Source organism: Somniosus microcephalus, chromosome 28, assembly GCF_052327205.1.
Source record: "Somniosus microcephalus isolate GS21.2 chromosome 28, FLI_Smic_1.0, whole genome shotgun sequence".
NCBI classification, from domain to species: Eukaryota; Metazoa; Chordata; class Chondrichthyes; order Squaliformes; family Somniosidae; genus Somniosus; species Somniosus microcephalus.
Genome location: NC_141014.1, coordinates 9,908,820 through 9,922,459, shown reverse-complemented (window position 1 = coordinate 9,922,459; position 13,640 = coordinate 9,908,820). Strand labels below are relative to the sequence as shown.

The 13,640-nt window shown below is 45.6% G+C and overlaps 1 protein-coding gene across 3 annotated transcripts in view; it reads right to left on the bottom strand.

Annotated features, from left to right (window-relative positions):
* Positions 1-10,875: 10,875 nt before the first annotated feature.
* The window catches only part of serhl (serine hydrolase like), a 65,640-nt gene continuing 62,875 nt past the window's right edge, over positions 10,876-13,640 (bottom strand). For all 3 annotated transcript variants that reach the window (XM_085969451.1, XM_085969447.1, XM_085969448.1), the window contains one exon: positions 10,876-13,307. In XM_085969451.1, coding sequence (XP_085825577.1) covers positions 13,197-13,307 — 111 coding nt within the window. In that variant the 3' untranslated portion in view covers positions 10,876-13,196. The remainder of the gene's footprint in view (positions 13,308-13,640) is intronic.

The following is a 13,640-nucleotide window of genomic DNA, read 5'->3' as shown; positions in this document are numbered from 1 at the left end:
CCTTCCTGTCTTTTGCTTCTATCCTTGTTTCCCTTTCCTCTGTCTCCCTGCACAAGTTCCCAACCCCCTGCCATCTTAGTTTGAACCCTCCCCAACAGCACTAGCAAACACTCCCCCAGGACATCGGTCCCGGTCCTGCCCAGGTACAAACCGTCCAGTTTGTGCTGGTCCCACCTCCCCCAGAACCGGTTCCAATGTTCCAGGAATTTGAATCCCTGCCCCTTGCACCATTCCTCTAGCCATGCATTCGTCCGAAATATCCTTCTATTTCTACTCTGACTAGCACGTGGCACTGGTAGCAATCCTGAGATTACTACCTTTGAGGTCCTATTTATTAATTTACATCCTAACTCCCTAATGGGAACAGTTTCTCTCTATCTACTCTGTCCAGACCCCTCATGATTTTGAACACCTCAAATCTCCTCTCAATCTTCTCTGCCCCAAAGAGAACAACCTCAGCTTCTCCAGTCTATCCACATAACTGAAGTCCCTCATCCCTGGAACCGTTCTTGTAAATCTTTTCTGCACCCACTCTAAGGCCTTCATCTTCTTCCTAAAGTGTGGTGCCCAGAATTGGACACAATACTCCAGTTGGGACTGAACCAGTGTTTAATACAGGTTCATCATCATTTCCACACATTTGGACTCTTAGGGCTGGATTTTCTCAGCCCCGAGGAGGCGGGTTTGGAGGCGGGACTGCCGGTAAAGTTGCAGAATTTGGGGGCGGGTGGCAAACCCCCCCCCAACCCACCTCCGTGCCCTCTTGCCAGGAGGCGGGAAGCCATCCTGCCCCGGGTCCCGTCTCCTTGGAGGCGGGAAGGGATTAAAGCCTATTAACTGGTAGTTAACAGGCAGAAAATAGGATTATCCCCATTTTTTGTTCCGAAGTGCGGGCTTCCTGACCTGGGGGAACCCCGCCAGGGTGTAGGAGCCGAGTAGGAGGTCTGCGGGGGTCAGAGGGGTCTGAAAGTGCAATGTAGAGGTGAGTGATGGGTGCAAGTGTGGAGTGCTAAGTATGTGAGGTGAGTGAAAAGTGTTAGAAAATGCTAACTTACCTTTGTTTCTGCCTACAGCCTTCAGTCGCTGTGGAGCCGGAGTCCTGACATCTCCATTGTAGAGATCACAGACTGGCTGTTGGATCCTCCAATCCAACAGTCATCTGATTTCTACAAAGTAGAAAGGTTTGATGAGTCCTGAACACAAGGTCTCATCAAACTACACAGAATGTCAGTGATTTGACAGCTTCACAGAGGTGTCAAATGATGATATTTCTTCTTCCAAAAGTTCTTGATAGATGACACATCATACGTTGACGTGCTCTGTCACTGACTTCCTACTAATTGGCCTGCTGAGCCCGCCGGGCAGGCTTAACAAGGTCAATCAGGGGAAGATCCTGCTGGTTGGCCAGAGGCTGATGGAGGCGGGACTGAAACCAGGCAAGCAGCAGTCCCGCCTCCAACACGTCTCCATTCATAAAATCCAGCCCTGTGCCTCTATTTATGAAGCCCAGGATCTTCGACCTCAACTCCACTTTCCCGCCCGGTCTCCATATCCCTTGATTCCCTTAGAATCCAAAAATCTATCGATCACAGCCTTGAATATACTCAACGACTGAGCATCCACAGCCCTTTGAGGCAGAGAATTCCAAAATTTCACAACTCTCTGAGTGAAGAAATTCTTCCTCATCTCAGTCTAAAACGGCTGACCCCTTATCCTGAGACTATGCCCCTAGTTCTAGACTCTCCAGCCAGGGGAAACACCCTCTCAGCATCTACCCTGTCAATCCCCCTCAGAATCATATATGTTTCAACGAGATCACGTCTTATTCTTCTAAACTCCAGAGAGTATAGGCCCGATCTACTCATCCCAGGGATCAATCTAGTGAACCTTTGTTGCACCACCTCTAAAGCAAATATGTCCTTCCTCAGATAAGGAGACCAAAACTGTGCACAGTACTCCAGGTGTGGTCTCACCAAAGCTCTGTACAATTGTAGTAAGACTTCCTTACTCTTGTACTCCTAACCCCTTGTAATAAAGGTCAACATGCCATTTGCCTTCCTAATTCCTTGCTGTCCCTGCATGTTTCCTGTACGAGGACATCTAAATCTCTCTCTATCATTGGCAAACTTCGATTCATTACACTTGTTGACTCCATCAATCACTGTTCTTACATTCTGGGGTTTTTGCACAAGATTTTGGGGTTTTTGCCCTTTCTATGAGTTTCGCAGCACCGACCACGCCTGTAAGCAAACACTCGCGCCCTACAACCTGGAGTGGGCACTTACCTGCCCAATGTTCAATGTTCAGGTAAATGTAGCTGCCACGTGGATTCCTCAACTTTGAAGGCAGTTTATTAGACTGTGGCTCAGGCCATAAACAACTAGCCAGATTTATTCAACAGTGAGCAGATAAATTAATAGCATTTAAACAAACAGTAGATTTACATTATTTAAAGACTTTACGATTCATAAAATCATCGAATGATACAGCACAGGAGGCCATTCGTCCATCGTGCCTGTGCCAGCTCTTTGGTGGAGCTCTCCAATTAGTCCCACTCACTGCTCTTTCCCCATAGCCTTGCAAATTTCCCTCCTTCAAGTATTTATCCAATTCTCTTTTGAAAGTTACTATTGAATCTTCTTCCACCGCCCTTTCAGGCAGCGCATTCCAGATCACAACAACTCGCTGCGTAAAAAAATTCTCCATAACTCACCTCTGGTTCTTTACCAATTATCATAAATCGGTGTCCTCTGGTTACCGATTCTCCTTATTTATTCTATCAAAACTCTTCATGATTTTGAACATCTCTAATAATCTCTGCTCTTAAAACCTTCTCTGCACTAAGGAGAACCATCCCAGTTTCTCCAGCCTCTCCGCATAACTGAAGTCCCTCAGCCCTGGTACCATTCTTGTCAGAACACCAAAAACAACAAAAGTGTTTCACTTACACAAACACGCGATATAAAACAGTCGGTTGAAACATAGTCCCTAACAAGGCTGTTTTCCATGGAGTCTCGGGCTTGGCCTGAGCTCCAATGGCTTCAGACTGATTACTGACTGGGAGAAGGCCAGTTCACAATCCTTTGAAGATATAACAGAAGAAAAGGCATCAAAAACATATCTCTCACAACGACATTACGTGATCAGCCATTCACAGGATTCAAAAAGCTGTTTTACCACACAAACATAATCAACCATGTGCGTCAAAGCGTCCCCAGGATCTTTGAACCGCTGCCGTTCTGTCGCGACCTTTCTTCACTTTCTCTATTTTATTGAAACGACTTGGCCAGTGGTCCTCTGAATGTTCCTCTCTTCTTCTGTACAGGAACAAGAAAGACTGAGGTCCATCCAGTTCACCACCTACCATCCCGGTAGATAATGGAATTGTTGACTAATCACAGCCATCAATCTCTGGTCTACAACAGACCCAGACACGAGGTGAGGAAAACCCCCAGTGGTGGAGAGCTTTGGGAACCACAGGTTCAAAGTCACCTGTTCCTCCCGAGCACTCACCACACGTCACGTCGCAAATTACTCATACGCTGTAACTCTGTTTAATGTGGAACTGGGAGTTTATTGGCAAAAGAGGGCGAGGACATCTGTTGGAAGAGCACGGAACTGCAACACATCCACACTTCTGCAAAGCTCGCTGCAATTTCTTTTTCTTTATTTTCTTTATTTTTATTAACAAAATTGTTACTAAAAATATAATCCATATCTTCAGGGTATAAACAGGAAACAGTCAATGTACAATAAACTATTGTGGAGTAAAGATCTTTTAATCAGGAAATGTCTGATTGTTCAGCATTTGGAGCAGGTTTTCACCTCTTGCTGAATAGGAAAAGTTCAGATTGATTTAAACCACTGACTGATTAAAATGCAAATCTTAACGGTTAAGATGGAATAAAAAGCCAGTATCAGTAACGGTGACCATGAAGATATTGGATTGTTGTAAAAACTCAACTGGTTCACTAATGTCCTTCAGGGAAGGAAATCTGCCATCCTTACCCGGTCTGGCCTATATGTGACTCCAGACCCACAGCAATGTGGTTGAATCATAGAATGGTTACAGTATGTAAGGAGGTCATTCGGCCCGTCGAGCCCATGCCGGCTCCCTGCGACAGCACTTCAGCTACCCCACTCCCTCGCCCTTTCCCCGTAGCCCTGCAAATGTTTTTCCTTCAGGTACTTATCCAACTCCCTTTTGAAAGCCATGATTGAATCTGCCTCCACCACCCTATCAGGCAGTGTATTCCAGATCATAACCACTCGCTGCGTAAAATAGTTTTTCTCATGTTGCCTTTGGTTCTTCTGCCAATCACCTTAAATCTGTGTCCTCTGGTTCTCGACCCTTCTGCCAATGGGAACAGTTTCTCTCTATCTATCCTGTCTAGACCCCTCATGATTTTGAACACCTCTATCAAATCTCCTCTCAACCTTCTCTGCTCTAAGGAGAACAACCCCAGCTTCTCCAGTCTATGCACATAACTGAAGTCTCTCGTCCCTGGAACCATTCTCGTAAATCTTTCCTGCACCCTCTCTAAGGCCTTCACATCCTTCTTCAAGTGCGGTGCCCAGAATTGGACACAATACTCCAGTTGAGGCTGAAGCAGTGTTTTATAAAGGTTCATCATCATTTCCACACTTTTGTACCACCACACAGTCCTTGTGGAGATGTTGTCCTGACACCCTCCATTGTGTTGTGTGGCACTACCACTGTGCTAATTGGGATAGATTCAGAACTGATTTAGCAGCTCAAAACTGGGCATCCATGAGGTGCTGTAGGCCATCAGCAGCAGCAGAATTATATTCCACCACAATCTGTAACCTCATGGCCCGGCATATCCCTCACTCTACCATTATCATCAAGCCAGGGACCAACCCTAGTTCAATGAGGAGGGTAGAAGAGCATGCCAGGAGCAGCACCAGGCGTACCTAAAAGTGAGGTGCCAACCTGGGGAAGCTGCAACACAGGACTACAAGCATGCTAAACAGCGGAAGCAGCATGCTATAGTCAGGGCTAATTGATCCCACAATCAACGGATCAGATCAAAGCTCTGCAGTCCTGCCACATCCAGTCGCGAATGGTGGTGGACAATTAAACTAACAGGAGGAGGCGGCTCCATGAATATTCCCATCCTCAAAGATGGCGGAGCCCAGCACGAGTGCAAAAGACAAGGCTGAAGCGTTTGCAACCATGATTCACCTCGGCCTCCTCCTGAGGTCCCCACCATCACAGAAGCCAGTCTTCAGCCAATTCGATTCACTCCACGTGATATCAAGAAACCGCTCAGCGCACTGGATACAGCAAAGGCTATGGGCCCAGACAACATCCCGGCTATCGTGCTGAAGACTTGTGCTCCAGAACTAGCAGTGCCTCTAGCCAAGCTGTTCCAGTACAGCTACAACACTGGCATCTACCCGACAATGTGGAAATCTGCCCAGGTATATCCTGTCCACAAAAAAAGCAGGACAAATCCAATCCGGCCAATCCAGCACTAAGTGGCTAATAATGACCATCTGTTGGTGTGGAGTACCCAGAATCGATGTGAGAAGCAGGCACACCCATCTCACTGATATCTGTAAGTAAATACCTGGGGGGAGAAATTCAGTATTGCCCCATTTGGGGCGCAATTATCAGCCGGGCGCAAAGATTAGCGCCTGGCACTAATTATCGCCTCCGACTGCAAACTTGGCTTTTATTGCCCCTGGAGGTGATTGAAGCGCTAAATCAGGCGCTACACACCTCTCTTAAGGCGCAAAGGCCGAGGAGCGAGGCGCTACCTCAGAGCGCTGGCAAAGCTCATGTGATGTCAGTCAGCAATGGAACACAGACACAATGGCGCCGGCCAGTTATTAAAGGCGAGGGTTGATCTTGCTCTCCATCCACATCCTGCTCATTGCAGCCTTGAATCTCGGCCTGGAGAGACCTGTACATCAAATCTGCTGGAAAGAACAATGGAGAGGCCCAGGGAAAGAGCTCAGAGTGTAGCCCCCACAGTCTCATCTAAATCGATACAAGGGCAAATCAAAATGAACCTGTAAAGTGCTGCTCAGTACCCAAAACTCCTTCACACAGCGTTGAATCACTCCAGAAGTCTCTCTCTCTCTCTCTCTCTCAGAATGCGTGGTGCAAAAATGTCACCAACAAAAAAAGGCAGGAAGCGGTCGCCTTTAAATAGTGCTCCCCCAGTCCCTTCCTCACTGCAAAACGCTCCCCTCAACCTGTCGTTGCTAGCGGCAGGCGGCGGCACTCAATATCCGGTCCGGGGCGCTACCGGGGCGTTGCACACTCGACTGACGTCACGATCTGCCAGCGCAGGAGATCATGGCGGTAGTGTTTAGCGCCGCCGCAAAATATCTAGTTAATTTCCTGAGCGGCGCAAACATCGCCGCGCACGGGCGCGAGTTGCTTTGCGCCCCATTAGCGCCCTCTTAAGGCACTAACGGGAGGCGCAAACCAACTGAATTTTTCCCCTCTGTCCTTAATTATAGATTCCAATAACTTCCCCACAACAGATGTTAGTAACAGGTCTATAATTTCCTGGTTTCGCTCCCTCACCTCTCTCAAATAATGGAGTTACATTTGTAATTTTCCAATCTAAAGGGACAATTCCTGAATCGAGAGAGCTTTGGAAGATTATGGCTAAAGCATCTGCAATTTCCTCACCTACTTCCTTCAAAACCCTGGGGTGGACACCATCAGATCCTGGGGATTTGTCAGTCTATAGTGCCATTATTTTTCCAATACTTTTTTCTTGTTTACATTAACTTTAGCAAGTTCCAGTCCTCGATTCATTATTAGTTTCCCTGGAATGTCAGGTATATTAACCTCTTTCTCTGTGGTGAAGACTGGCGCAAAGTAATTATTCAACAAATCTGCCATTTTCTTACTTTCATTTGCAATATTACCCGTATCTTAAAGGGCCCACATTATCCTTGACTACCCCTTTTCTTCTAATATAATTGTAAAGACTTTTATGTGTTAATCTTGAGATCCCTCGCAAGATTCTTTTCGTAGTCCCTTTTTGAAGCTCTTACCATCATTTTTGTCTTTGCTGTTCTTTCTATCTCTCCCAGTCCCCTGGATCTACACTATTCTTTGCTCTTTTGTATGCTCTTTCCTTTAGTTTTATGTTATCTTTCACCTCTTTTGTCGACCATGGCTGTTTTATTTGGTAAGTGGAGCTCTTGTGCCCTAGGGGTATATACTGGTCCTGTATTAAGCTAAATTCTTTTTTGAACACCTCCCACTGTTCATCTGTAGTTTTACCCAATAACAGTTTGCTGTCGTCCGCCTCTGTCTCATTACGTTAAAGTTAGCCGTACCAAAATCTAAAATCTTAGTAACTCCTTTTCAAACCTAATTTGATCATATTATGATCACTGCATGATAAATGTTCCCTTACTGTTGGATTATTAACTAAGTCTGGCTCATTACTAAATCTAGAATGGTCTGCCCTCTTGTTGGTTCTAGAACATATTGCTCCAGAAAACTACCTCGAATGCACTCAAGAGATTCACTATCTTTCTGACTGAGCTACTCTGCTCTTCCCAATCTACATGAAAATTAAAGTCTTCCATTAAAACAACTTTGCTTTGATTCAGGTAGGTAGGGTGTGTCTGGCTGAGACTAGTGAATCATTAATTTGGTCAAGGCCTGAAACAAAGCCCTTTGAAACTTTGTCTGGGTGCAGTGCTCTTCTCATACAACACAGGAGGCCATTTGGCCCATCGTGCCTGTGCCAATTCTTTGAAAGAGCAATCCAAATAGTCCCACACTCCCACTCTTTCCCCATAGCCCTGCAAATGTTTCCTTTCCAATTCCATTTTCAAAGTTAGTATTCAATCTGCTTCCACCACCCTTTCAGGCAGTGCATTCCAGATTCTACTCATCTCCCCTCTGGTCCTTTTGCAAATTACCTTCAGAGAGATTTGGGTGTCCTAGTGCAAGAAACACAGAGCGTTAGCATGCAGGTACAGCAAGCAATTAGGAAGGCAAATAGCATGTTGGCCTTTATTGCTAGAGGGTTGGGGTTCAAGAGTAAGGAAGTCTTGCTACAATTGTACCGGACCTGGAGCACTGTGCACAGTTTTGGTCTCCTTATCTGAGGAAGAATATACTTGCCTTGGAGGCGGTGCAACGAAGGATCATTAGATGAATCCCTGGGATGAGAGGGCTGTCCTATGAGGAGAGTTCGAGTAGATTGGGCCTATACGCGCTGGAGTTTAGAAGAGTGTAAGGCTCGCAAAATTATACAGATTCCCCCAAAGTAAGAAAGAAGAGATATTGGGCTGTTTGAAATAATATTGGGCCAAAGGAGACCTAAAATAAAAACCCCAGGAAGATTTGGCTCGTTTAAAAGGAATGTTCAGGCCTGTGGACAAAAATAAAGTTTATGACCAGGTATAAAACAAACCTTGACCGTTATTAAAAATAAAGTTTGAGTGTGTGTGTCATTATTTTTTCCTATGTGTGTGTAATTTTTCCAAGTGGTGCAGGGGTGTTGGGCCCCCTCCGTGCTTGGATGTGAATGTAATTGAATTTTTCGTACCTTGTATATATCTGTTAAACACTACACCTAAAGGGAACGGGAGAGTGTTTTGTTTTGGGTTTTAGTTTAGATAATACAGGGGAAGGTTGGCTCCCGAGGATCAGAAAATTTTGCTCACAACTGTATGATACTATAGTAATAAAGTATCACGGGGGGGGGGGGGGGTGTAAGGCTCACAAAATTATACAGATTCCCCCAAAGTAAGAAAGAAGAGATATTGGGCTGTTTGAAATAATATTGAGCCAAAGGGGACCTAAAATCAAAACCCCAGGAAGATTTGGCTCGTTTAAAAGGAATGTTCAGGCCTGTGGAAAAAGCTGCCACAAAAGGAATGGGTGGGACAGACAGTTTAAGTATTGGAAAAGGGGCCAAATTGTCTGAGAATGTTCTGGGCCATCCCAGTCGTTCTACATAAAGACAATAAGCCCACGGAAAAGACTGTTCCCGCCGAAACCCACAGGGCCATCAAGAACATGAATAATACAACACATGTCAACAACCAACAAAACAGACCCTGGCCCCAGCAGGAAAAAGACAATCAAACAACAGTTTTAAAAAAACCCAGAAAGATTTCCAAAACACTTTGCATATTTTAAACTGATTTCAAAGCAATCCCGAAACGAGTTAAAAGTCAATTAAAAATAGATGGGGCCATCCCCGAAACTCGATGAGAATTTAAACATATTAAAATTAACGAGTCCGCCAAAATTAACAAAGGACCAGAGGAGAATTGGTGGTCAGATAAGCCAGGCCTCAAAACAGTATAATTGAGGCCTGCTTGTGCAGAGAAAGACGTTGAGATCAGTTGGAACGAGCAGCTGAGAAAGAAGACAGGTTCAAGTTCAATACAGGAGAGAGAAAGTACGGTTCAGAAAAAGCTATCATCACTGTACTTAGTTGAAGGATCGGAGACTCACGGAAAGAAGAACGAAACGGAAGGAAAAAGGAAATCGCGGCAACCAAAGGCCTCAAGAAACCAACAACTAACAATATTACCACCAACTAGGTAATATTGGGCCACTGCGACCAACAAGAAACCAACCGCCAAGAAGTCGAAAATTCACAAACTTGTTTCCACTCTACAGGCTAGTCTGACTTACCCCTGGGTAAGATTTGACACAAAAGACTCTAAAAACTATACCTAACCAAAGAAAATTGGGTACTTACCCGATAAATCCAACTACGCAGCCAACCGCATCAGCGGACAGGCAAAGACTGAAAACCCAACGCAGGTGCAGTCTTCCACCACGTCCGGGGTACGGCAGGCCCCAACCGCCACAACTAAAGAGAACCCCAAAATCATGAACCTCTACAAACTGTCAAGAAAGTCGTTTGGTCAGCATTTCCTGGTCCTCTGGAATTCAGCCTAGTTAGGATAATGGGATTGGGAGGGTAAGGTATTTTTTGTCTATTGTAATTCTCCCTCGCATATTCAGAAGTGTTCCCCCTTTTAGAGTATAAGATTTATTGTATTGTATATTTTCCTGTCTCAAAATAAAAATCTCAATTCTTTTGACCAACTCAGGTGTCTGTTGCAATTTCATTACAACCCCCAAATAAGTCCAAAGTCTAGAACCAAGGGAGTGGGAGCGATTCGAACCGCTCAGGGAGTCAGAGGTGAAGCCGGCCACACACACCACCCCTTACATATAAGATTCTGCACTTGCTTAAAAACCTGTTCCATTTCCAACTTTTTCCAGTTCTGACGAAGGGTCATTGACCTGAAACATTAACTCTGTTTCTCTCGCCACAGATGCTGCCTGACCTGCTGAGTATTTCCAGCATTTTCTGTTTTTATTTAAGATTCTGAGGGGGATTGACAGGGTAGATGCTGAGAGATTGTTTCCCCTGGCTGGAGAGTCTAGAATTAGGGGGCATAGTCTCAGGATAAGGGGTCGGCCATTTAAGACTGAGATGAGGAGGAATTTCTTCACTCAGAGGGTGGTGAATCTTTGGAATTCTCTACCCCAGAGGGCTGTGGATGCTCAGTCGTTGAGTATATATTCAAGGCTGAGAGAGATACATTTTTGGGCTCTAGAGGAATCAAAGGATATGGCGATCGGGCGGGAAAGTGGAGTTAAGGTCGATGATCAGCCATGATCTTATTGAATGGCGGAGCAGGCTCGAGGGGCCGTATGGCCAACTCCTGCTCCTAATTCTTATGTACCTTAAATCAGTGTCCTCTGCTCTTGTGTCACTGGAAGCAAATTCTCCTCATTTACTCTTTGTAATATACCCTTCAAACTTTTGAACACTTCATGTTAGATTTTCCCTTAACTTTCTGAAGACTTCAATGACAATAACCACACTTAACAAGAACTAAGTGGTAAGATTCATTATTTATGCAGATTCTCCACCATAGAAAGCCCCCTTGTGAAGAATAAACTCATACTCGAACCCAGCAGACCTGTTCCTGCTCAAAATAACAGAAAATGCTGGAAAAACTCAGCAGGCCAGGCAACATCTGTGGAGAGAAATTAGAGTCGACGTTTTGGGTCCAACCCTTTTTCAAAACTGGAAAGGAAATGAAATAGATCAAAAGGCAGGGGTGGGAGACAACAAAAGAAGTGAAGAGACATAAAGAGGTATTCAAAACGAGACGAGACGGTGATAGGACTAGTGGAGACAAAAGACAGCTCAGATTAGGTGTAAAATGTTCTGGCAGAATGAGACAGCTGCCATGTGGGAGAGAGAAAAAAATAAGTCCAACTCCCCTCCCCTCCTTAAAGTCAGGCTGAACACCAATTAACCGTGCAGATTTTCACATCGACAGTCAAATTCTATTTAACTTGCTTTTGAAATTCGGGCTGGAAATAATAAGGAATATAAACTGTTGTTTCCTTCCTTGATCTCCAAACTGTAATTGTTCCTCTATTTGCATATATCTACCAGTGGACCAATCACAAGAGCGTTAGCCACAGGATGGCGTGTGGAGTATTAAATCCCACACCGGGTTTTGTCCGTGGACATGGTCAGTGTGGAACTGGTGATAATTCTCATGTACGGTTTTAGCAAAAAATCTTTTTCGTTTTAGAGAAAAATGGAGATAACAAAATCAAGGAAGAGACATCAGAGGGGCATAACCTTAAAATTAAGAGCCAGGCCATTCAGGGGTGATGTCAGGAAGCACTTCTTCACACAAAGGGTAGTGGAAATCTGGAACTCCATGCCCCAAAAGGCTGTTGAGGCCGGGGGTCAATTAAAAATGTCAAAACTGAGATTGATGGATTTTTGTTAGGCAAGGGTATTAAGGGTTACGGAACCAAGGCGGGTGGATGGAGTTAAGATACAGATCGGCCATGATCTAATTGAATGGTGGAACAGGCTCGAGTGGCTAAATGGCCTCCTACTGTTCCTAGAGAGCTTGAGTGGTAAATGGACGATCCCAGTGGATCAGGTTTCGGAGTGCTGGACCAGTGGGTGGGGGCAGGAAGTCCTGGGCCTGGTGGGAAGGCACTTCAACTTGCTCTGGCCTCCTCCTGTGCGTCCCCCATCCCTCCACTTAACTACCAGCGGTACAGCTTCAGTCATCTCCGTCTCGCTTTCTGGATCCCCCTCTCGAAAGCCCTCCACCTTGTTACCGCGATCCTACTCCTCAAACCTATCTCGTTGATCATCTTCGCCCACTCTCCCATCATTGCTCAGACTCCCTTGTCCTCTCCTGTGAAGCACCTGGAACATTTAAGACGCTGTAGAAATAAAACCTGTTCATTTATTTTCTCTCCCAACGCTCTGCTCACCGTCCCTGGTTACGTTGACTCTCTCGTGGTGGGACAGTTCCACGGGCACTGGTCACCATCCAGTCTCTTGTCCAGCTAACCGTTGGGCACAGAAGCCAGGCCTCTCCCAGTGTGTGGGGCTGAAAGACGGAGACTCTCCCTCTGGGCCAGCAGAGGACATCCCAGGCAAGTTGTGCAGCAACACCGGCTTAAACCAGTTGGGCCGAATGTCCTGTTTCTGTGCTGTAATTTCTATGTCACTGTATGTAAATACGCACACTGATCCTTTATTTGATTAAGAGATTGGCATTTATAGACAAAATCCAGATGTTAATCGAAGTGCAGCGAATCCAGCGCAGCTGGGCCCCTGCGATGGGGCTGTCATCACCCAAACAGTCCGATTACAGTGCGTTAATAACGGGTGTCGTATAGCAGGCCCAGCCCCCAGGAGCTCAGTGAGAGAGCCCAGAGAGGGCCAATGGCAGCAGCTGGGGCCCATTTACAGCATCCGATTTAAATGAACGTTGAATGGTTTAGGATTTTAATTTTCTATCCCGTGAATTGGAACAAGAAAATCATAATCCCAAACAATTCCACATCTGCCCCTGTTGTATGCATTTTGCTCAGATTCCACATTTTATCCGGTTTACAATTAACCTGCTGCGTGACGTCTGTTGTTTCAACAACGCACCAACAAGTAATCATCTTTACATCTCAATTCAAACCAGCAATAGATTTTACCTCATCACCATTAATAGTTCCTGTTAACATATCGTTAAACTGGTTATTTACTGGCCAGGCACCAGCCGTACTCAGAGTGGACTGGTAGCTGTTCTCTCGTTGCCAGTAGTGGAATACGGAGACCCTCCTCTTGTCCCCGCTCTTTAACCACTGCTGACCACAGCCTGCCCACTTTCCACCCTTATAGCTTGGCGGTGACGTCCATCCTGAGGAAATTGCTGATAATTCTGGCAACTCGCTCCGGCTCGTTCAGATGGATGTGGTGACTTCCCTCCACTCTCTCCAATTGGAACTGTGGAAAATAAAGAGAGAGATGTGAGGAAAGTGAGGATGGTAGAGTTACACACAGGAAGAGAGAGAGAGGAGAGAGTTACACACACAGGGAGAGAGAGAGAGAGGAGAGAGTGACACACACAGGAAGAGAGAGGGAGGGAGGAGTGGGAGAGTTACACACACAGGAAGAGAGAGGAAGGGAGGAGTGAGAGAGTTACACACCCAGGAATAAAGAGAGAGGAGAGAGAGTGAGAGAGTGACACACAGGAATAAAGAGGGGGAGAGTGAGAGAGTTACACACAGGAATAAAGAGAGGAGAGAGTGACACAGGAATAAAGAGGGAGAGAGTGAG